Here is a 24,822-nt window from a genome sequence, read left to right on the forward strand (position 1 = left end):
TCTTGTTAGACCAGAGGTTTTTTGGAAGTGGCAAAGCAGCCTTGGAGCAAACCATCCCATCTCTGGATTCTATTCCTTCTCTCTGTCTTTCCTCTCCCTCTATTTATATGACTGTGTATGTGTGTGCAGACTTAAGACCCAACATACAGCTGTGTTCAATGTGTGTTCTCCTGCTCTCTGAATTCTGCCTTTTTGCCGTTAGTTTCTCTATAGGTGGTCAGGACTTCCAGCGATAGACAGCATCTCAAATTCAGTCTGTGATGGTCACTGCTGCACGACGAGGTAATGTTTCCCTTTGTGGATCAAAACGAGAAGACTATCTGCTTGTATTTCAGCAGGTTCTGACGTGAAGAACAGGAGGTCTTCCTTTGTGGCTGACTAGCGCATTGTTTTATCTCTTTCAGATGTTCACTCGAGGGAAGAAAGGAAAGATCTGGTCTATCTTGGAGAAGTGAGAATAGATTTTCTTCTCATAAAAGAAACTTGACAAATCAGCGTTAACTACACTTTGTGCAAAACATTTCAATCAGCGCGTAAGAAAACAGATGAGAAAGTAAATAAGGTTTTTGTCCCTTGCAAAATCTAGGTTTCCATGCCAGATGAAAACCAATGGCTGGTATTGGTGCCCTCCTAAGGAGAGTGAGGGCAGCAGGAGTCCTGAATGAGAAAGGCTGTGCAGACCATGGGTGGTGGACCAGGGGTACGGGGTTCTGGTTGGGAGGGACAACCTGCCAAGACCCAGCTGGGCTGCCGGGTGTGTTGGGTTTGTTGGGGTCACATCAGCAGTGCTGCTGACCCCCTTTTTAGTCTGTCTAGCTCACCCACCCACACGCGGTACATCTGCCCTGGAGAATAGTTAGACCCTCTGCTGCCCATTTCAGAACTACAGGGGATTGCAGATTTTGTTTGGTGGAGAAATTTGGGATTTCAGATATTACCTGGAGTCTACTGTAAGGCAATTTCAATCTTTAAATCTTACACATGTTGTTTTTGCTTTCACCAACATTACAGTCCATCCTTCCCCTCATCACTCCTCCCAGTAACTGTCACCAATTTAATTTATGTCAACAAAAAGTCCTGATTTCACCTTTTAGGCATGTCTGCAATAGTGACTTTGTTTCCAGAGCTGCTGGGCACTTCTGGGCTTCGCTACTGGGCTGTTTCTCTTTCTGTGCCCATGCACAGACATTGGAGTCCAGCTTTATGTGCCCAAGCTTTGAAACTTTGATGAAAACAAATACCAACGCACCACCGCAAACGATCTGCCATCCTGGGGAAAGCTCGGGGGAGCTGACCGCCAAAATGTCATCAGCCACTTAAAGGGAAAGTTTGAGTGATGGCCCTGCTTCTGGTGGAGTTTCCTTCTGTCCCGGATATAAACAGGCTGTCCTAGTTGGAGTTAACTGTTATTTTTAGCTGTGACAAAAGTGCATCTGAAAAGCCTGTTCTGTTGCGCTTGGAAAATACCAGATCACTCGAAGTGCCAAATATGCCGGGGGGGAAAAACATTCCTGGAGAGGGCTCGCCTCGCCCCGGACAGTCTGCATGAACTCTTCACGGTTTCCGCTCCCTTCTTTTTCCCACACGCAGGCAGGCATGCTCACACACACACACACACACACACACACACAGCAGCTTGGAACTGCACGGGCTGGTGGTGAACCATGCTCAGTGTACCTTTTTTTCAAGAATAAATTCAAAGTGTGACCAGTATGTTCGTTCACCTACTTGAATCTAAGCTTCTTTGCAAAGTGGAGTTATTTCTTTGTTTGGTTATGAGGGGGTGGTTTTATTTAAATGGTAAAAAACATTAATAGAGTCCTTGTTTTTTCTGTTTTCTGAAAAAGCCATGGCCACGTACCTTTTATACGTGGCTGAATAGATGATCTGAACATGGCCTTTCCTTAAGCGAAAGTTATTGGGAGTTGTCACAAGCACAAGAAAGGTCGTGTATGGGGGATGGGCACACTGCAGTCATCAAAAAAATGCTTTGGAGAAGGCAGCTCTCGGGTTATTTTGGAGGAGGGACAGGTGATGGACCAGAGTAGAGAAAACAAGTTCCACGGTACCAAACCGCTGTCGCTGCCCACAGGACACGGTGGAGACTGTTTGGCACAGGCAGTGCTGCAGCATGGATGGTGGGGACCAGTATCGATGGTGCGGAGCAGCGTGGATGCTGTGGATGCCGTGGAGCAGCATGGATGCTGCGGAGCCGGCCGGGACATTCCCAATCCCCAGGTGACCGCGGCCCACGGGGAGGCTGGTCCCGGCGCGACCGGCCGTGGAGGGAGATGCCCGCGGGGGGGCGGAGGAGGCCCTGGCAGCGGGCAGGGCAGCCTGGCACCTTCTCTCCCACGAGTGACAGCGACCACCCGCCGCACCAGGGCTCCGCTCCCAGCCCCCGGTCTGGCGTGGCTGCTGCCGCGCCGTGCCGCGGGGCTCTCCCTCCCCGGTGTGCGGGGGCCACCCCGGGGCAGAGCTCACCCCGGCGGGCTGAAGTGGCGGCGGGGGTGACAGCGCGGCAAGGAGCATGCGTGCGGGGGGGGGGAGGGAGGGAGGAGGAGAGGAGGAGGAGGAGGAGGAGGAGGAGGGATGGCGCGGGGAGGCGGCCGCTGTTTATTTGCAGCCGGGCAGGCTGCGCCTCGGCAGAGCGCGAGTGGCCGGCGGCGGCGGTCCCGCTGCCCGCCCCGCACCATGCGGCCGCCGCCGTCGCCGCTGCTGCTTCTCCGCGCCGCCGCGGCGGAGTCAGAGCCGGAGCCGGCGCCGAAACCGGGGCCGGTGGCGGGGCCGGGGCAGCCAGCGCGGCGCCCCGCACCATGGTGACGGGCTCGGCGCTGGGCTCCCGCAGCCGGGACCGAGCCGCGCCGCCCCCTTACCCGTCCCCGCCGCCGTCGCAGCCGCCGCCGTCGGCGGGCGGGCGGCGCGGCGGGGCGGCAGCGGTGGCGGCGGCGGTGCTGGCGGGGCTGTGCGCCCTCTGCTACGGCAACTCGCTGCGGGGCGAGTTCGTGCACGACGACGTTTGGGCCATCGTGAACAACCCCGACGTGCGGGCGGCCGCCCCCGTGGCTGCCGCCTTCGCCAACGACTTCTGGGGCAAGCGGATGGCCGAGAACACCAGCCACAAGTCCTACCGGCCCCTCTGCGTCCTCACCTTCAAGTAAGTGCCCGCCACCGGCGAGACGGCCGGTCACGGGTGGGGGTCAAGGGGAGCACTCCCCCCCCACCCACCCCCCGCCGCTTACCGGCACCGCCGGTCCCGCGGCTTCGTGATTCAGCATTTCCGCCCGGAGCGGTACGGGATGGGGTGAGCCCCGAGGGCGGCGGAGTGTGGGGGAGAGGCTTTACCGGCGGGCTGGTCCCGCGTCCCGGCCCGGTGGAAGTTCACGGGAAAAGAGGAATGATCGAGGAGGTGCCGCGCCGGGGCCGCCGGCCGCTCCCCCGACAGCCCCCCGCTTCCCCCCGCGGTTTGGGAACAGGTGGAGCCTCTTCCCCGGGCTGCCCTCGGGGAGAAAAGGGAAAACTGAAAGGTGTTCAGATGGAATTCCCGGTGAGTTCCTCCTTTTACTCATCCCCTCTGCCTTATCTCCGGTACTTTGCGATTGAACGGTCGTGTCGGAAACTTCCCCGGTGCTGTTTTGAAGCAGCCCCGCAGTCAGCCATCCCTCCCTGACTTTTTGTTTTTTAATTGTTGGGGTGGTTTTTTTTTTATTATTATTTATTTATTTATTTTAAATTACCGTCAAGCGGAGGGGTCTGTCGCACGGCTACCGGCAGCCGCCAACCTCTCGCGTCAGCCCCGGAGTTCCCCGCCAAACCCCGTCTGCTTCTAGACGTTCCCCGTGCACCGGGCGCAGTTGGTGAGGAGGAGTTTCGGTTTTACGGGAATAAAGAGGAGTCGGGTCGCAAAGTAACTGTCAGTTCCCATCGCTGAGCCTAGAAGGAAAACCCGGACGCCTCTCTCTCTCTCTCTCTCTCTCTCTTTTTCTCTGAGGAGAGTAATTTGTAGCAGCTCTGCTTAGTTACAGTTCGTGCAGTTTGCCATCCTTTCCCTTAGCTTGTTCTCCTCGTGTTGTGATGAAACATACGTGATAGCGCACGCTTGCCCCGTTTTAGGATTTAAAAACGATGCGGGTGTTATCGGGGAACTGCGCTGAATACCTGGTGGAGCTGGGTGGTGGTTAGCACGAGGGTCCTCTTTGCAGGTGATGGGTAGGTGCTTGTTACAAACCGATGGCAGGCATAAGGAACACGCTATATATGCCAGGAGGAGGTGTTACTGGAACCTTGTGACTGTGCTAATTGAGTAACTGTTCATTAAAATACCTGATTTATAACTAACACTTCACGAACTATGTGAAAATTGCCTGTTTCTGCGAGGCAAGAGCAGTTTTGGGGACTCTAGTGTAGTGGGAGGCGTCCCTGCCCATGGCAGGGAGGTTGGAACTAGTTGATCTGTAAAGTCCCTTCCAACCTAAACCATTTTATGATTCTATGAATGCAGCATCCTTTCAGCACTCCCACGGAGCAATTGCCGCCCTTCGGTTGCAAGGGTGGGCTTGGAGCCGAGAGCAGTCGGCATCAGCTCTCTGGGGAAGCAGGGCTGGATGGGCATGGGGTGGAGTATCCCCCATAAAGCAAAACCGTGAAGAGCACAGACCTATGTAGACTGGATTGCGTAGGACAGGTTTTCTACCTTCTCCTCAAAGGGGCTCTCGGCGGCTTTCTGTAGAGAGCAAAGGGGATGTAGGCAGCCACGGGCAGAGCCAGCTCTGTGCACGCAGAGTGCCTTCTCCATCGGGTGTCCGGCCAAACTGTTGCAGTTTGGGGAGTCATCTGATTAATCCATTCCTCCAGCAATGCATCTGCGGGTAATTTGAGAGATGAGTGAACCTGCATGTATTGCCACTGACCGCGTTGCGTGCGGTATCGGTGCCGGACTTGACCTCCTAGATCAGGTTGCAGGATTGAGGTTACATTATGCTAATTAGCAAAGGAATCTTAAACTTTAATAACGGAATGGAAACTACATGCTTTGGTTCCCATGTATATGTCTTGACTCTGAACTGGTTTTGCCTTTGCTACTTGAAGGGGGGGGGAGGGGTGGGTGGAAAAAGAAATAAAGAAAGAAAGAAAAGAAGGGCTGTTCCCATACAGTCCTTTTTGGAAATTAGTGAGACTAATTTTGTGAGCAAGATGTCATCCTGAAGTGCATATAATAACCATACAGCTAAGACATGGGGTCAAAAGCAGAGTCATTTGTTCACTGCTTGGCGTTGTGTTTGGAATGGGGAAGGAATCGTTTGTCTTCCCTGGCTGCGGAGAAAGATCATTTCCACCGCGTCCCAAATACCCTTCCCGCGCTCCAGTTTCCACATTCTTCCCATTTTGTTTCTACCAGTTGGAGGTCAGAGGAAGCTGTTAAGATCCAGATGGAGTGGATCTTCCAAACCCGGCGCTTCCGAAGAGGCTGCGGGGAGTTCTTGCCAGGCAGCACCGAGCCTGTGGTTGAGCCATGCTCTGCCTGCCCGAGCCACCCGCCCCTGCCTTGCCCAGCAGGAGGTTGCTGGTCGCCTTCTGTCCTCCTGCAGAAGGAAAAAGGATTTACCCTGGTGCTTGTAAAACGCTGAGCAGAAATGGACTTTTACCAGGATAGAAATGAATGTTGTTTGTTAATACTTTTGTTAGAATTTACTGCATCCGCTTAGGATAGCATCCACTTAGGATACTTGAGAAAACTGCACAATGTGTGCTTTGCAGGATCTTGCTGAAGAAAGGAAGGGAGGACCAAAGTATTCTGGTCTCTATTTTATTTTTTTATTTGCTTGTTTTATTTTATCTCCTTTCTTGAGCTAATTTAATCAAATCCGAGGTATTTTAATAGCAACATGATTCTTTATACCTGCCTGGTGGCTCTGCTTCTGTTGCATGAAACTTTCATCTGGAAAGGCTTGGTTTGAGTCTTGCTGTACTAAGATTAAAAATCTGGGAGATCTCCAAACTGCATGTACAGAACAGATGTGAAGGGTGGGCTGAAATTTATATCTACAGATCCATCAATCTACAGAAACTTTGTCTCAGTCTCTTTTCTGTCCTTCATGGCTGTGAAAGTAAGAGGAAGGACTCATGATGCCCTGTGGACTTTTCATTAGGCTGAACATGTCCTACATGTATGCTACATATTCCTGAAATGATCTCAATTAAAAAAATTTATCACCCGTCTGTCAGAAAAATCTTAAGCAGACACTGCTGAAATTTTGTAACAGTCCCTGATGAACGAAGTGACAGTCCTCATTCCAGTAGACTAATGCTCTGGAGCCAAACAGTGAAAAGAGCTCAAGTATTTGACACTATTCACAGCAGATCTGTCATTATGAATGATCGCAGGAAAATAAGAGTGGTCCATATTACTGGAACCATCAAGCAAAACTTAAAATATTCACAGAATTGCTGCATTGTTTTGTGTGGGTTAACATCAGAAGGGGGGGGGGGGAAGCCTGTGCGTGGACTGTTGAATTAAATAATGTTTGCTTTGCGTCTTTGAACTTCTCTCACCTTTTCTCTTGACTTCAATAAAGTAAAGGATTGTTAAAACTAGTTCATTCAGAAACATTCCTATTACATGTGGGTAACTGTTAGGTGAGAGGTATTGCACGACTCATCTGCACAGGAGTTGAGATGGTAGGCAATAGTTTTGCTTAGTCCTTGGGAAGAACTTACTTTGTGCGCTCTTCTGCAGTTGCTGTCACTCAGAGATGTTTACCTGCAGCTATTTTCTTCTCCAAGAAGTGATTCAATATACTTCTTTCTAAAAAAGGCGGCTTTTTGGACTCGGGATATACTATTTCTTGGTGTCTTCCCTATAAAATGTTAAGATGAAGGGGGGGGGGGGGGAAAAGAACTGCCAGTTCTGTAATTCACTCAGGATTTTATATTTAAACTGGGTGCTTTCTGTCTTACACCTTGTCTCCACTGACAGAAGTTTAGTGAATCATTTATTCCCTCAGTAGCACTTAAGTTATTCCCTGGTTCTGGTGGTTTTGCAAAAATGTTTCTCAACTGTTGAAGCAGAAAGTGCAATCCTCAGTGCTGTCTCCTTCCCTCTGTCTCTTCTTGTCTGCCAAATCCCCATTTAGATAGATTTTTCAGCCCAGAAATGAAGAGGTGATGGAGGTTTGATGTAGTCGGCAACACAGCAGACTTAGCCTGAAGGTGTGCAGTGTAGGAAACTGTGAGAATGAATCCTTTTGGAGGAAAAAAAAAAAACAAAAACAAACAAACAAAAAAAACAACCCAAAACCCGAATCCAAGATTTAAAGACTCTTAGTCAGAGATGAGCCTCCTGGCTTTGCAGGCGGTGAAGTGAAGGCCCTGCCTGCTCAGCCTCTTTGGTAGTGGGATGGAGGGCATGGCCAAGGCAGATGCTGGTGAGGGAGGTGCCTCAAGTTCACCAGGGCCAAAAGACTGGGTTGACAAGGAAAAGGTAGTGACAGGTCTAGGCAACACAGCCATGACGGAGACGCAGGAGGATGACACTGGGCAGAGAAGTGCAGGAGATAACCTGATCCTCCTTGAAGGAGGTGGCTGTTCACTGGGAACACGCCTGGCTCCCTGGGAAAGGTGTAAGAGCGTCCACTCCAGCTGCTGCTGGGTGGCCCGGGAGGAGAGGAGCTCAGGTGTGAAAAGGAATGCAGCTCTCCCACCAGAAAAGACATAGACGCATCCTGCTAGTACACTGGCTGGAAAAAATGGGGAAAAAAGATAAATTAAAAAGTCCGGGCTGTGCTCAGCTGCTGACTGCAGAACAGATGACCCACCAGCTCTGCCCACTGAGGCTGCGAGCCAGTGATGGCTTGGGTACCTACGTGCCTAGGAAGTAAATGGGACCCTTCAGCAACGGTTCAGTATTCTGTGTGGGCACTGAGAGCCTAATGCAAGACTACTGGTGGCTTTGGATCAAAGCCTTAAGTGACTGTGAGCTTGAGTTAGATGTAAATACATAGCCAAAGAGAGAATTAATTCAATAATTCACTGCCAACCTTCTGATCTATCTAGTTGCTTACAGCTGATCTTTCTATTTTTCCAGCTGTATCAGTGGTGTGAGTTTCAAGGACAGGGAGCTTAAGAAAACGAAAACAATCCAAGGAAGAAAAGAAAAAAAAAGCTTAGATTGTATTTGTTCTTGATTTAATGCTGTATTACAGTTTGACATCACAGGGTAATATAGTGGAGCTATAATGCGTCAGGTTAAATATACAATGCACAAGTATTTTCTTCACTCTGCACATCTATACTAGGGCAATATCACAATGTTTAAGATTGTGTCAGTATTTCTCCTGTACAGCTTAGTCTAATATTTCTACCCCAGCTATGGCAATCACTCTCCGTACTGATACTGTGATACCTGCCATGGAATTGATGTAGTACCGCTGTCGCCACACTGGGCGAGGTGGAGTTCGTGAAGAGAGGCAGTTGCTTTTATTAGAACCGGTTGTGTTATAGTTGGATTATTCGGACACGTTTCTAGGCATATGAACTTTTCTTCTGATCTGGAGCGGAGTGCCTTTGTGGCCATTTCAGGTCTGGGAGAGAGTGCATGTGCCTCAAAGCTTGTTTTTCGCCTCCCCCCCCCCCCAGTTCCAGGGGCACAGAAGTCCTGTCCTCCCCTCCTTGAATGTAATTTTTGCAGCGGGTGTCTGATGTTTTTTTGGTTGTAGGTCTGGGCTGTGTTTCTGTAGGGGGACCGGCAGGGTGGGGTGCCCTCGCTGGAGAGAGGACAGGGCTCCTGGGGAGGTTTGGGGGGAGGGAAGGTGCAGACCTGGCTGGGTTTGGGGTCCCTGCCACCACGCCGCTTGCAGCCAAGCCCGGAGGTGAGGATCTGCCCAGGAGGAGAGAGGTGTACAAAACATGTACGACTTCTGCCTAGTCGCAATTTTTTCTCAGTCCTTAATAAAATTTGTCTGTCTCTTGAATTAAAAGCCTTTTATCTTGAGGGGAAGAGTTCACTAAAAGGTCCAGGCAGATTCTCCTTGAAAGACTTGACTGACGTAAATCCAGTTGTGCCTGTGTTTCCTCCTTGCTTCAGTGGTGTTTTGTCTCTATTTAACACCTACCAATTCCTGGGGATTTTCTCTCATCTGGCATCCTATTCCTCTTGCACCAATGTCACCTTTAATTTTCTTTTGTCTTTTTTCACCTAAAAGGCTCAGCTTTGGACCAGCCTTCTTCCCCACAGGAGCATCCCTGTCAATACTCCTTAGAGTCCATGAAAAATAAAGTGCTCTGGCTGCTGCTGGTTAGCTAAAGGCATTTCTCTGCATTTACTCACTCTGTTCCTGACTGCTTTCCTAGGCTTTCTCATTTATTGTCTCTCAGATTTAAAAGGAAAAAAAAAAAAAGGCTGTTCTCTTTTCACTCACTATACTTGGGTTTTTTCTTTGCTTCTGTAGAGATTAAAATGACGCTTCCTCCGTGGTCTGCAGCTCGAGCTGAAGGATTACCAAACTTATTTTAAAGTGAAAAAACTCTTACTCCATTTGAAATATTCTCTTCGTTAGGTGTAATAACTTTAGACTAGATTTCAGTTAGTGTTGTTTTCTCTTCTTGATGCACTACTGTCCCAGCTTGGTTCTTGATCATGTCCCATCTCTTACTCTCTGCCCTCAGAATAGGACCGCTTGATGGCTGCTAAAAAGTTTTGCGAGATGTTCATTTCCTTTAGTGCACTGCTCTTGCCGAGACAATACTCAAGAATAATGCTGAAGACAAACTCTTTTCTTCAAAATCTGGGTAAAATGACACCTGCTTTGTCAGTTTGTAAATTGCCATTGTCTGGCTTTTTTTTTTTTTTTTTTAATTTTCCAAAGCCATTTGTGGAGGCAAATCTAAAGCCGCGCGAATGATGCTTTTGGTAGTCTTAACACAGGAATGATCATCAAACCACACTTTCTAGGGTTTCACGAGCAATTTCTGCCCTGGAGTATTTGCCGCTTCCAAGGTGCTGCCGCTTCCCAGTCTAACAGTGATTTCTGTTTTCTTTTCCTAACCGTGCTGGGAAGCAATAACCTGCTTTGAATGCCAACGCTTAACTAGCGCTCTTGTAAGCGATGACTGTGCTCGAAGGGAATTGCAGTAGCTTGGGAATTGATAACGGCCTCTGTCTTCTTGCCCATCCCCGTTATAGCAAATCACGTAACAAACCATTTAAGCCTCATTGTCCATTTAATTCTGAGGCATTGTACTGTACTATGAAAAGATTATCAGCACAAATCAGTGCAAAGCGCAGTTGGACTGTAGTGGAAACTCTGCCCTGCCTGTGCTGGCCATTGCACAAACACTGCTGCAAAGGCGGCTTTTTTCTTTTTTTTTTTTTTTTTTTTTTTTTTTTTTTGTACTGCTACAGGTTTTTCATTAATCTTGGGGTTGTTTCCACATAGAGCTTTAACCATTATTGCAACTGATGCAGCTGCACCATTTTTTTTGGAGTGCAAACGCTCATTTTCCTGGCACGCAGTAGATGCATCTGTGGAGTTTATACGCAGATTCCACCATGCGCTGGAATCGGGCATTAGCTTGCATAAAGTTTGCTATATATAGTACACAATTCCAAAAGGAAGGGAAGATCACAGGAAACTTAATCCATCCTTGTATGTTAGATTAATTTATATAAATCTGCATGTGAGCCTTCCTCCATAAAAACCGTGGGGGTTTTATGAGGTGTGGGATGCTCTGAGACTTTCCATTGAGTGTTACTTGCTATGACAAATTACCATTATTATCCTGTACATTTCTATTTCATAACATGTCGTGTTTTTTTGTTAGTCTTTTGAAAATAATAAAACAGATTAAACTAAACAAGAGCTGCCCAGGGATGATAATAAAGTCTATAAAAAGAGAAACTCTCCAATTATGGTTTACAATATTATTAAATCATAAGAGGCCTTAAAAAAGGTTGAATGAGTCTTCATGCATACAAGTGGATAAAAAGCTGGGTACATATGGGATTTGTCTGCGAGCCTGTACTCTTGCTGCATAGACCCCTCTGGTTTTGGGTCTGTGAGGATGAAGTCACTGAATCCCACTTGATTTCCGGGCCCTCTGTATGGGGAATTTCTTATCCAAGGAGATGTGTCCCTACCTGATGGCTTATCCAGAGGAGGAGTAAGTGCCCGTGGCTTGAGGGTAGCGTGGTGCACGGTTCCTGCTCTGCAAATGCCATTCTTCAAACGAGGCGGCTGTGTTGGGAGGAGGGAGGACGAGTGGTTAAGTGGCAGTGCTGATAGATCTTGCTTATTCTTTTAAGAGCAAGAGTGATTTGCTTTCTTCTGGAGAGCTCTCTTAGAAACTCTACTCAGTGGACCCTCAACAGCTGGTGCCTGTGAAAGTCTCTTTGTGAGAGTGGAGCTATGTAATTCCTTTTCCTAGAGTGGACGGTGGAGGAATGGAAAAGCTGCTGTAGGTGGTAAGGCAAGTCACACGGCTGTTCCTGGAAAACGTCCATTAACCTTAATAAAATAAAGGGATTTCTTTGTTAGTGCATATACCTCTTATTTTAGTATACCTCCTGCTTGGGCATGTAGTTTTGGCAGTGCTCTGCCTTGTGTGTGACACACTGAACCACACATGCTGCAACGCTTGGACACAAAGACCAATGTCGGGACAAGAGTCTTTGCTTGAATACATGTTTCAGGGCAGCCTTCTCCGCTCTGACAGGGCATGTGATCGATGCTCTGATTTCTATAATGAGTTTTTATTTTGGTACTAGCTTGGGTGATGCTGACCAGCTCTATTAGAAGATACCTGTCAATGTCACCTAGTATTGAGAGGCTGCTCCTTGGTATGTGTTCTTCCCCTCCTTTTCCCCTGGGCCTTTTGAGGGCCTTTGCACTTGAACTGCCGTTTTCCACTTCTCAGGAGACTTAGCACACTCTTTGCCTCCAGGGACTCTTCCAGCAGAGGTGTTGAAGCAATGCAAAACTCTTCTCTGTGTTTCACGGGCAGCTCCCCTGAGGAAAGACTTCCTTGTCTGAGATGGTGGTATCTCCTCCTTCAAGTGTCTCCGTTTCTAGGAGCATGGTCACTTGCTTTATTCAGCCCTAAATCTTTAGAATGCTATTTCCAAAAACCTCTCTGGTTTGATGAGCAGTCAGTTCAAAAAGCCTGGACAGCCCAAAGCATCTGCTCTCCTAGCTGTGTGCTCTACCAAGGCCGTAACACGTCTCTCACAAGTTGTGCTTTTGCTCAGACAGATGTTATGACCTTCATGCAGAAGCAGCTAAGGTCTTCCAGCCCACATGATGCTGCAAATTAGAACTGATGGTAGTATTGCTGTCTTTGGGGCTTGCAACTTAAAAAACGAAATATTTTCCCCACTTGTGGGCTAGTTTAGATATGGACTTATAAGCTCTCCCTGGAGTATGGTTGTTGTCTGCCAGAACTTCTGTTCACGAACATTATCTTGAAGAAACACCACTTCTTACTTAATTTTGAAATTCCTATGTCTGTTTTACTTCCTTTGATTGCTGAGCCGTCTACCATGTATAATTACTACATGACTCTGTGATAATGATGTTGCCAGTAAACAAAGACAAGACTGAATCTCTGTAAGGGTATTAAAGTTTAAGAAGGGAGAAGTCATTTTTGATTTACTCATCCCCTCCTGCTCTCTTGCCCAGAAGTTGTTCCATAGTTGCTGTGCAGTGGAGCAAATTTGGCTTTCCATAGTAGGCTGCCTTTTTTCCCCATGGGTGTATGAGCGTGCTGGGGAGCTTTGCAAAGTTCTTGTGACTTGGATCAGAGCTGTTTGGAGCCCCAGATTTGCTCACCCGTGTGACGTACAATAAATTCAACCACTGCTAACCTTTCAAAATAATTCTGCTGGGATTGTTTCAGGACAAAAGAATGTTTCCTTCATTGCCGTGTGGCCTAATTTCTTATGACAAAGAGGTTTAGCAGCAAAAAAAACACTGCTGTGAATATAGCACCTGCACACATTCACATTTAGTGTTCATGGACCACCAAAGATGGTATTTAAGGCATACACTGAGGCATGCTTGCAGTCAGATTTTGCTGTTTCATGGAAGGCTTATCTGAATGCTGTAGTGGTGTTATGTTTGTGTTTTGTTTTGCCCCCGCCCCTCCCCCCAGGCTTTTTTTTTTTTTTTAAGAATACCCAGGGGAGTAGCCAAGCTGTGAGGCTGATGCTTTTACATCACTGTTTTCAATAACTTACATCAGCTAACTCACAGCTTACAACCTTGTTGACTTGATGTTCGCCCCAAGAAGGGGCGTGAAGAGCACACCCTGCCTTTGGGATAGGTGACCTGATAGCAGGAAGATCCCTCCCCTACAAGGTTCTGCCTCTCTTGCCAGTAGATCTGTTTTGCAGGGCGGGAAGTGATCCGACATGATCCATGGAGACTAATGAGAGATTTTTTTGAGGGCATTGTCAAGTGTCGTGTTTTTAGTGATTGATCCTCCCAACTTGGCCAAATAAATAAATGAGAATCTCTCACATTTTGGTGCATGGGTTCATTATCACCTGACAGCCCGAGCACTTGTTGTCCTCACTGTCCTCACCTGCTGTGTCTGCTTTCTCCAGAAATCAGGTTGCCAGAGCACACTTTGGTGGTTGAGGGGGAGTGGTGATGACTGTGCTCCATCCAGCTGATTTACAGACAGAAATGATTCATTTGTATAAAGAATGGGTCCTGCAGGTGGTCCGTGCCGTTGCACACATCTGCAGGCACCTCTGAGCAGGACCTTCGGCTCCTTTGGGGCAGGGTGGCCCTGTGCTGCCCCTTGTTCCCCGCAGCGTGCTGAAAACAAGATTTAGGCCTGGGGGTTCCCATTGCTGCAGCGGATTTACAGCTGAAACTCTGGCTGGGTGTCTGTTACTGCCATTTGCTGTGGTTTGTCATTTGGTGCTGGTAGAAATGAAGGAGAGTGATGTACACCGCTGCCCTGAAGTGGCTTGCAGGAGAAATGGGGGGGAAAAAAAACCCAAAACCAAAAAAGAACAAGCCCCAACTCTTCATGTATTCTTGAATCACACAGACTGATGTCTTGTCAGAATGTAGCTGCATCAACCCATGCTTCAAAGGGAAAGGTCAAGTCATGCTAAAATCTCACTTTTCCCAGACTTTCAGGGTTTCAGCTCTTGCCTCTGCAAAAGCTCCAGTGGGAGCGGAGTAGGAATGCACAAGTAAGACTCCTGGTCTGGTAAAGTTAGACTGGCCTGGAAAATGCAGCCCGGGACAGATAGCACTCTGTTGCTTATGAGTAAGGAATGTAGAGAGTATTTATAAAAAGCATATGTTTTCTGGCCCTCACAGTCACACCGCACCTCCTCTGTCTTACAAAAAAACTAAGGTGTTTTGCAGAGTAGCAACAACTCGGTGGCTTTGCTGTTGCGTCATTTATGTCATGGGAGACCTGGAGTCTGTTAGGAACAACAGGAAGGAGTACTGACCCTTCAGCATGTTTACAGCTACATGCAAAATATTTAGATTGAGTCGTCTTTTCACTGGGTGTCTTGTTGTGTGTGTGGTTTTTTTTTTTTTTTTTTTAATGTCCTTTAACATCAGTGCTTCCAAATTCCTTGTTTATATATGGAGTCTTCCCTAGATAGTGACACCGTGTGTGTGTATATATATTTGTCCAAATGTACAGATGCAGTTAATTCTAAAGAGAATTGAGTTATCTTCAACTGCATGTAAGGCAAAGCCTGTCAGCAGCTGTTAAGCAAGCTGGCTGTAAAAAACAGTGACCAGAAAAATGTGTTAATAACACGCTGTCAAACAAATGTCATAACAGCTTGTTATATTTTATGTTTTTTATGATCAACACAAACAATGAACCCTAATTGTCTCATTGAGTCCGGGGGGATGTTAGCTAACTTATCTTTATCATCAATGTCTTTATGAAAATGGTGCTAACTATGGGACCAGCTTCTTAGTGTAGTCCTGGTGTTCAGTAAAGCATTTAAATAAATGCTTAACCTTCAATATGTGAAAGTATTTTGAAAGTTAAATGGGAATAAAAGGACCTGTAATGCCAAGCAGATGCTCCAGCGCCTTCCAAAGTCCTTGTCTTGGCTGTTCCCAAGCAAAAGCATCTATTCCATCGTAGAAAATAACTACGCACATTGTAAAGCTGCCGTGTGGCTGAGGCAACCGCAGAAGGTGCCAACAGGGAAACAGGACAAGTGGTGTACTTCTGATGTTGGCCGGGTGTTACTCGCTGCTAAGGAAGCACAGACATCCTCTCGCTGCAGTAAACTGTACTGGGAGGGCACAAGCCTCGCCCCCATCGGTGTCAAGAAGGTTGCCAAGTGCAACCGCATATTTTGAAAATTGGGGAAGTGGTTTCTCTTTAATCAGATAAGCCAGAAGTAAAGGTTGATTTTTTTTTTTTTTTTTTTTTTTTTTTTTCCACTGGTCAGTTTAATAGCACTTACATTAGAAGACTGCAAATCAGGCAAAAAGCGTAACTTAGAGTATTTGAAAGATGTCCTGCTATTACAAGACGTCTCCAGTCTAGTAATGGTTCTGTTTTGTTTCCCTACAGGTTAAACATATTGCTGGCTGGTATGAACCCCTTCTATTTCCATGCAGTGAATGTAATTTTACACTGTCTAGTGACTCTTGTGCTGATGTACACTTGTGACAAAGCTGTGTTCAAGGACTGTCGACTTGCTTTTGTCACGGCGCTGTTCTTTGCTGTGCATCCCATTCACACCGAGGCTGTAAGTATGCAACACAAAAAAGAACGGTGACACAAAAGCTAAAAATAAATGCATGCTTTAAATTTATTTTTTTTTCTTTAAAGAAAGCTCTGAGTCATACAGAATATGGTACTTGTGATTTTTGCTGTGGAGGAGCAAAGGTGAGAATATACTATATTTAAAATAATTTGCAGGAGTCATTAAGAAAAAAGTGTATTCATAGTTGCCGTCTTTCTGCTCCGGCACTAAATTCTAATTGATGGTCCTAATCAGCGATGCTGGGAATAAATGGACAGTCATTCAGCTGATGAAAATGTCGAGCCTTCTGAAACCAAAGACCTCGGTGAGGCCACGCTCTCCTGCTGGGACATTGTTGCATGCCTTCAGTCATCTCCCATAGTCATCAATTTAAGGGAGAAAAAGTGAAGGGAGCATTAGTGTGTATTCTGGAGGGGATCGCTAAGATAGAGGTGATGTGACCCGTAGATTAATTTATATTGATTTCAATTAAAAGCCGGGAGTATCATCGTCAGAAAAAAACTTGTTAGCTTAGTAAACATCATGGTAAGTTTACAGAGCAACAGCTCCTGGTGGACGTTTTTTCTGCTTGTTATAAGGAAACATTAAAGACGTAGTCACGCTAAAACTGCGTTCTGTTAGCGTGGAGAGAGGTACTTCTGTAGATAAAATGAGTCTTGCCGTCTTTGAGGGGGAAATGTAACGCCTAGCTATCCCTACTTAAAAGAAGAAATGCACTCCTTAGCTGAGATACCGTTGACATCACACGCTCTCCTTACGAGCCTTTGTAAACGAGCGAGGGAAATACGGGTGCTGCAGCTGAGAACTTTTAAGGAGAGATTACCTTAGTAACAAAAAGCCACGAGCTTTACAGTTACTCCCTGTGCTGTCTCGTGTGAACTAATCAGCCAGGCTCCTTTTGATAACACAGCTTTATATTATAAGGGAGCTTTCAGAAGAGGCACTCTTTGAATTTATTTTTGTCTGGGTCAGAACTTAAAAAGGTTAAAATAAATGCCAGAGTGCTGAATATAGCTTAATTATGTAATCTCAAAAGGGGTGAAATTTCAAAGGGCCTTTTATTTGCTTTATGGGCAATTTTTAGATCCTTATGAAATGGAATATTGAAATAGTTTGTAAGATGAGTGTTTATACATTCTTCTTGAGTATTTCCTTTCTTATAAAAAGATTTGGTTAATCAATATGTAGAAAAAGATCTCATAAACTCGGATTATTCGGAAAGAGAATAAATGACATACCACTGTATCACTTTTTGTTGATAAAGTTCATTCAAATATTAATTATTAACTCATTCCTATATAATAAATCATCTTCAAAGAGTTGCTCTTTCATTAGTCTTTTTCTTTAACAAATCTCAGTTCTGGGAGTTGGATGCGCTTCTCATTTGAGCCTTATTATACAAAGTTAAAACAGATCCCTAAAACTGGCATTTCTCTATGAAACTTTATTAATATTTTAATAAGAAAGTAAAGAGTGACTTAACTGTTGGCTTGCTCATGTGTTTTGCCAAGTGAGAAGTACAGCAGACAAAACTGAGCATATCCTACTCTAACCAAGTAGCATTTTGGTATATTGAGGAATGATAACACTGATAAAAAGGTTAAAATAGTAGCCAGTTACCATGGATTGTTGAAACAGTCACTGAATGCACGTGCCTTTTTATATATATGCTCTTACACCTGTCTGTCTCTTTTTCTTTTAGGTAACAGGTATAGTAGGCAGAGCAGACGTCCTCGCCTGTCTACTCTTTCTGTTGGCTTTTCTCTCCTATAATAGGTATGGATCCTTCCTATCAGTTGCGATAATATTGTGAGATGCTCTAGTCTGAGGAGGAGACAAAGGGGAAACCTGTCAGTTTTCGGTTGCTGTTGGCAGAGGTGGTTCCTCCAGCACTGCCGTGTGGAAGTGCCCTGGCCCCTGCTTTCAGCCCCGGTGCCAAGTGCATGATGCTTGTGAGAACAAATAAACATCAAAAGAGAAGTTGACATTTAAGGTCCCCTCTTGCATTGGCATTACAGCTGACCATACACTAGAGCAGGGCTTGGAGAGCTAAAAATTGTAAAGAAATGTTTTCAACTGAAGGCAAATTGTATGTATGTAGAGTGAAGGAAAGCCGGACGCATGCCTGCCTTTGAAATACCTGCTGTGACTCTGAAATACCTGGTCTGGGAGAGTTAAGGATTTTGTATAGACCCTTAGTCATCCTTTTCAGATGAAAGCTTGGCACCGTTTGCTAGTCTGTGCCCTAAAACTGTGACTGAACAAGTATAAATAAAGAAATAGCTTTACTTGGATGGGGTTTCTGCCCCTTTTGCATTATTTCATTTAGGAATAGCACCATGTCACTATGGCCATGTGCAAAAGCTGCTTATATCCATCCCTCTTGGGCTGTTTGCTACAAATCCGCACCGCTCTTTTTTTCATCAGAAGGTTTCAAAGGCATAAAACTGGTAGTGACCCCGCAGGAAAACCCTGCTTGTTTGATTTTTGGTTCTTTCTTACCTTCTTCCCTCTCATACCGGCTTCCTGCCCAGTCTAGTAATGATTAGGACACATCTTTGATTCCAAGGGAGTGTGGGTGGGATGGAGGAATTTTTGCTCGCATTGTGCATTTTGTCACATAAGGAGAATTAAGCATGTGTATTCGAGATGACGGAAAGCAGATGTTTTTCTGCCCTTTCTGTCTTTGTACTTACTCTGCCTTCCTCTGACTGTTTCAAGTCCACTTTATCTTGCTGCTTGTCTCTTCTCCCCATCTCTGCTCAGATTCTTGGTGCGCCTTTCAATATTTTCGTTTTCCCTTCCTGTCCTGTGTCTAAACCTTTCCTCATTTCAGTGAACAGTGTAGATGGTTCATGTCACTTATTACTGGCATCTTAAGAAATTATGTAAAAGCGTCTCAGTATTCGTGTGAAGTAGTAAACATGAAAATAAGTGAGAAGCTAAAATACTTACGTCAAATCTATTTTTCAGGAGTGTGGATCAGCTTTATGTTGGGGAACATTTCCCTCCCACTGCCTCCCCATTCTTTTTGCTGCTTAGTTTATTCCTTGGGACGTGTGCAATGCTGGTGAAAGAAACTGGAGTCACTGTGTTTGGTGTGTGCTTGGTTTATGACTTCTTTTCCCTCTCCTGCAACGGACTCAAACTGTAAGTAACTTGCTATGCTCGCTGTGCTTCTCAAGTGTTGCCACCTGTGTCTGTAAAATATATGTGATTATATACAGCACTGTGGGAGATGGACTTGCCCCACTGAATTAGATGGCACACATTTGACAGATTTGGAGGGCACCAAGGTTTAATTCTGTTTGTTGGTTGTTTTTTTTTTGTGTGTGTGTTTTTTGTTTCTTTGTTTGTTTGTTTGTTACTCTATTGCTGCCTGATAACTTTTCCTGGGTAGATAGACCAGACGTGAAGAACAGATCTCCAGAATGCTCTATTCACTCTGGCGAGACTAACATTTATTTTTTCTGTGGGAGTTCTGACTGAGGCGTCAACATCTTCAAATTTCTCTGGTGTAACTCCTCCCATTAGCAATGTCTGCTTGATTATTCAGTCACAATGTCATGGTTGTAGAAATACCATATGAAGCTTAGTAGTAAAATCGGGTTCAATCCTTTCTGTCCTTACAGAATGGAAAAAGATGGAAAATATCCAGCTGCTTCTGGAATAATTGGAATAATTAGCAGCTCTCAGCAGTCACTGGAGAAAAAATCAAAATACTTTGAAGTTTGTATGCCTCACCCACTTAGTGCCACAAATAACTACGCTATTCTGTATCTTCACTAAAAGGCAGTAGTCTTTTGTTTGATAGAAGCTGGTTTTTATCCATTTCTCTCCCAAACCATACCTGGTGCAGATCTATCGACGAGTGAGTGTAAGAGCTTACCGCCACTGAGAATGGGAGGTCTTGCTCCTGCCATTGCTTCTCTTCTTCCCACCCGTGCTGCCCTACAGGCTCCGGAGCCTGTCACACCCCTGCGTGAGCTAGTGTATTTAGGTTTAAAAAAGGACACCGAATTCACGTGTCTGCAGTCGTGAATTAAATCAGTTCCCAGAAGGGTTTAGGGAGTGCCAGAGCTGGCACAATGCAAGAGTGGCAAATGCAGGGAGGAGAAGAGGGATGCTCCTCTTTCAGGAGCATCCTGGCTTCCCTCCGGTTTCAGCCCTTCCTCTAGGCCCTGATGGGGGATGGACCACGTTTCAGGCCCACCTGCCCTCCCTCCGGCCCCTCTAGCCGCACTCGCAGTCAGAGGGAAGGTAGGATGGATTGGCAGAGAATTTGTCCTATTTTGACCAGATAAATGATTTTTAACAGTGTAACCGGTGGACAAGTAGCCAGTGAGGAGTTTTCTGGGGTCTGACAGCAAGCATGCTTGTTAACACTGGCGTTTACAGTCTGTCAGGCGTGTTCCAGGAGCTGCCTGGCTAAAGGTAACACAAATGTTAATTAATCAAGGGGAAATCTGTGCCCTTCTCCTTCCCCCTCCCCTATATCTCCCCATTCCTGTAGGTTCACATTCCAGTGGCCTCTTCAGGTTATTTCTTTGTCTCAGTGGCATCCAGTTGCCCAGATGCGGCAGTTATTTGGCTTGCAGGAATGAAGCTGTGTAGTCCAGATGTGCTGCATTTTCATATTTGGTCTGGCTGCATGTATTGTGCACTTTTCTGTCTGTTTGTGGCGCTCAGGATTTTATGACTGTATTTGCCTTTTTTAGGAGGCAGCAGATAAACAGCAGCCCTTCTACACGCTGCTGAAACTCATCTCCTCCTGCTCCTTCCTCCAACCTGCACAGATTTGTTTGCTGTTTAAACGAGGCAGAACACCAATTATTTTCTGCAGCAAAAAATTAGGAATGGCACCATATTCTTCCTCACAGTGCTTCCCATCTTACCAGAGGTCCAGAGAACACCTTGATACAGGAGTGCTCATCTTCTATTGCTGTTGGGTTTCTTCCTCTACATCTAGTTAGGAACTAATAAATCCCGTCCTCCCAGGACGTAAAGGCTTTGTATGTTGGATAAAATAAAATGTCGTCTCTTGTAGTTAGATATCATGTTGTGCTGTTTTCATAATGTTCAACCTTTTGATAAGTAAACATGAAAAATAAAAATCTTTAAATCCTTTTCTTTCCCCATTCACCTCTTTTTTTTTTTTTTTTTTCTTCTTCCCCCTTTTTTCTCTGCATGCGTAATCAGGAGAAATGGGGGGATCCACCCGAGACCTGCCCGGCAGCCTGCTGCTTCTCCCTCTGCCTCGCTGCATGTCCCTCCGGCTGGCCGGGAGAACGGGAAGCATCGCTTTCCTCACCGGGGCACCTGGAGCTCCTGCCACCCGGCGTCAGCCGAGCATCAGCGGAGCAGTGGCCTTTCTGTGCCCAGCAAAGCCATGTGGGCCATTCGGAGGTACTGCCGCTGTGCTGTGGTTTAGTTTGCAACTGGATCCTACCTTAAAATGTCAAGTCATTCACTTTGTTTTAGCCGTTTTTATCCTGAAATGTGCTGAGGGAAGAGAGAAGGTGGAAGGAGGGTTAAGGGAAGAAAGAGGAGGGAATCGAAAAGCACATTTCTTCCGCTTGGGAAGAGGAGAATATCTGAGGACTGTCCATGTCCTGAGACTTTCTATCCTAATATGGTATTGGTAGTCAGTGCTCTCCTTCACGGCTCCTCCATGGAGAAAGCTAAAACTGTAATGTTGGTTTGAATGGGACGAGGGGGAATATGTGCATGTATACAATAATGCCTGTAGTGAGGTGAGTGGAGCATGAGCAGGGCGTTATGTGATATTGCTATATACCTATATGTGCCTGTGTGTCTAACTTCTGCATGTGAGTATACACACAGAGGGGGGTGTGTGTGTATACATATTTATGTAAATATATGAAAGCAGGGGTGATGGCCGCTTTTGCTTTATGCCTAAGAATGTACATATAAAGGCGAGGGTTGGGCTCGGGCAGTAACAGAAGGATTTTTACTGGTTGCATCCGGTGTTCTCGGCATGTGCATCGTGCACCTCACTGGGGAAGGAAGGGCTCGGCAATAACTCAGGGCCACGCGCGGGCACGGCACCAGCGCTTGTCACCATTATTCCTGTGGAACAGCACGGAGTTACTAAGAGTGTTTAAGGGGGTGTCACTCAGCAGCCGCCCCAGGGGTCTGTGCCAGCGTGTGAGGTTTTCTTTATTCTCTTTAACCTTGACCTTTGTACAGCCTCCCTGGTAGGCCTTGCCCAGCTTGCCCTTTGTTGCTGACTTTTGGTTTTAACTGCAAAACACTCACAGCGTGATTTAATTTGGAGACCCGTAATAATGAATTGCCCCGCACTACCTATTCCTAAGGAGCGTTTTGCTCCTTAAATAGATCAGGAATTACCTGCTGCAGTTCTGCGATCATTTAATGGTTGGCACCTGAACAGGCCCCATGCAGCACTCCTGAAACCTCGGAGGGGGAGTGCTTTCCCATATAACACCCTTCATTAATCAGTTCAGTAGGAGCTGTTTGTTTGTTGTGGGTTTTTTTGTTGTTTGTTTGTTTTAAATAATCGTCTTGCATCCGTATTGATGGTATATAGGCATGACGTGAGATCTGTAACTTCTCAGATCAGAGTCTGTTGCCTTTACCTGTAGTTTAAATGCTTGAACCCACTTGAGAGCTTCTGCCCTGCAGGTGTTTTGTCCGATTGGTCTGACTTAAGGATGCTTGGGGTTTTGGTTTTGGTTTTAGCACGGAGGGGAGTGGGTTTAGTCGTGTTGCCGCTCCGTGTGGGACTCTGTGACACAAAACTGGTAAGGAAGTCAAGGCTTTTTGGAGTGGGTAAGTGCTAACTGCTGCAGCACGGAGACTTTTCTGGCTTGTGGGTACAGCTTCTAAGAATTTATTTCTTCTCCTGTATCCTCAAATGAATAGCACAGTTATAAAGTGTGGGTGACCCTGGTTCCTTCTGATACACCAGGCCAGAATGGGCTGTCCAAAAGCCTCATTTAACGTCTTGCCTCTAATGTTTAAGACCTGGTGGGGAGGAATAACCTGAGCACAAAGCTGGTGTAGCTGCTGTTCCTGGCCTTTGCTCTCTCCACGTTTCTTTCAATGCTTTAGTTCTCTTTTATGGCAGGGGGGTTGAAACTCGATGATCTTCAAGCTCCTTTCCAACTTAAACCATTCTATGATTCGTTTCCATTTTCCCTGATGGATACTATGGTGGAGGGTATCAATATAAAATATGTCTCCTGTCTTGCTGCATCTTCTTCTTCCTTGTTTCTTTTACCACTGTTTCTTTCTTTCTTCCTACTGCTCCTTTTCCCCCTCCTTTACTTTGTACTTTTTCCAGACACCCTCGCTCTGCCCCCGCTTTTGGGAACGTCCCTCGCTTACGCCGAGGGAAAGCCTCTTGTTTTCCAGCCTCTGCAGGAGAGGCTGCAGGAGTTGTGTTGGAGAGACCGTGCACGTGGGATGGCTTCAGAGGGAACTCGTCCACGCTGCCAACTGGCATTTGCTGTTCAGCAGCTGCCTCTTCAAGTGTTGTAAAGGATTTCTGTACGTGGCAAATCAAGCTCTGCGTGTACATAGCTGCTTTTTTTTTTTTTTTTTAAAAAAAAAAGGGATTCTCGTGGTGTAAGCTGCTCAGCTTCTCTTTTCAAGTGACTGACTGTGTGCAATGCACTTGCAACAGCCTGTTGTGTGTTGGTTCGCTGTGGGATGGCCAAAGTAGAGCTGGCTTGGTCCCAGTGGCTGAGAGGGAAGCCTGCTGCCGTACATCTGTGTGAGAGTTGTGCCCAAGAACCGTGGGGGAAAGCCTGGGATGGGTTAATGGATGCTGCTTTGAAAGAAACTTCTCTAAAACACCATTGGCAACCTTCTTTGCTAGCTTTTTCCTTGCTCTGAATTCCTGTTTCTTCGGAAGGTGGGATAAGGTTGGATAATTTCTTGTTGCATGGAATGACAGCCTCATACATAGAGCCTGGGCAATTTGACCATTGCCTGCTTGTCTAGTGTCAAAGTTTGCTAGTCACTGTAAAGAACTAATGTGCTGCTACAGTATTTGTAGTTTCAAGAGATCTCGGTTCTCAACCACGTGGAGCGTGCCTGCAGTAGTATGGAACAGCAAGATTAAATGTATAGCAGCTCACTGACTCTCAAAATGATGCTCGCATCACCTGGAAGTCTGTGGACCACTGCCTGATTGTATGACTGCAGTTTTACCCTTACTCCCATTTGCTGACTGCTCTCACAGGACAAATTAAAATAGTTAAAATACTTTCTGTACACAGTCCTTCTCTAGTGCTATTGGCATATTATATGATTTGAAGTAGGAAGAACTCAAGGCAATTTCTCTATTAAAATACAATCCATCTTTAAAAAAAAAAAGTAAATCCTTGCTGTAGCTGAAAAAAGTATGGAGAAAAAAAAATTGAAGTTGCTGTCAAATATACAAAATTAATTACACAATTTCTCCTCTGTAATCAGTGTTTCTCTGACTCATGTAGGTCTCTTCTATGGCAAAAGGGAGGGGAAAAGATTTTAAATATTCCAAAAACTCCAAAGTTGGAGGGCAGATTGGGCATAGTGAAGTAGCTTCAGGTACCTTATCTAGTGCACCAGGTTGCTAGTTGCAAGGTCTTCATTAGAATAGAATGCACTGCTTAATCTGTACTTTTAAGTGCTTGTAATGTGATTAATTAGGTTTCTATTTAATAATAATTTATTATGTACACTGTTACTAGAGCTAACTGGAAAATGCAGGAAAATGTAATGGAGGAGTTAAGGGAATCAGTCTAATTAGCAGTAACTGGAGCTAGTTATGTAAATTCTTGGTGCAGAGAGATTTCTGTTCTTTATTGGCACTTGCTCTTATCTTCAGCTATCCAGTGAGTGTGTGGGTTGCAGTCCTAGGTGCCTTCAGGAGTAAGGAATGAGTGAGTCTGTATAAAATTCTAGGTTTTATCACCACGATTTATTGCAAATTTGGGGCATGCTGGCATATACTACTGAAACAAAGTAACTAGGATCTCTTATGAGTTTGATCCATCTCCCTGAGTTTTAAGACCTGAAAGAGCCTTGTGACC

General features: G+C 45.9%; 1 protein-coding gene across 1 annotated transcript in view; it reads left to right on the forward strand.

Annotated features, from left to right (window-relative positions):
- Positions 1-2,816: 2,816 nt before the first annotated feature.
- Positions 2,817-24,822, forward strand: part of TMTC1 (transmembrane O-mannosyltransferase targeting cadherins 1) — a gene marked incomplete at its 5' end in the record, with an annotated part of 143,524 nt that continues 121,518 nt past the window's right edge. Inside the window, 5 exons of the mRNA XM_082490141.1 lie at positions 2,817-3,157; positions 15,565-15,742; positions 17,463-17,536; positions 18,734-18,910; positions 20,960-21,166. Of these exons, the coding sequence (XP_082346267.1) occupies positions 2,817-3,157; positions 15,565-15,742; positions 17,463-17,536; positions 18,734-18,910; positions 20,960-21,166 (977 nt within the window). The remainder of the gene's footprint in view (positions 3,158-15,564; positions 15,743-17,462; positions 17,537-18,733; positions 18,911-20,959; positions 21,167-24,822) is intronic.

The sequence above is a fragment of the Vanellus vanellus genome, assembly GCF_965231255.1.
Source record: "Vanellus vanellus genome assembly, chromosome: 1".
In the NCBI taxonomy this organism is placed as follows: Eukaryota; Metazoa; Chordata; class Aves; order Charadriiformes; family Charadriidae; genus Vanellus; species Vanellus vanellus.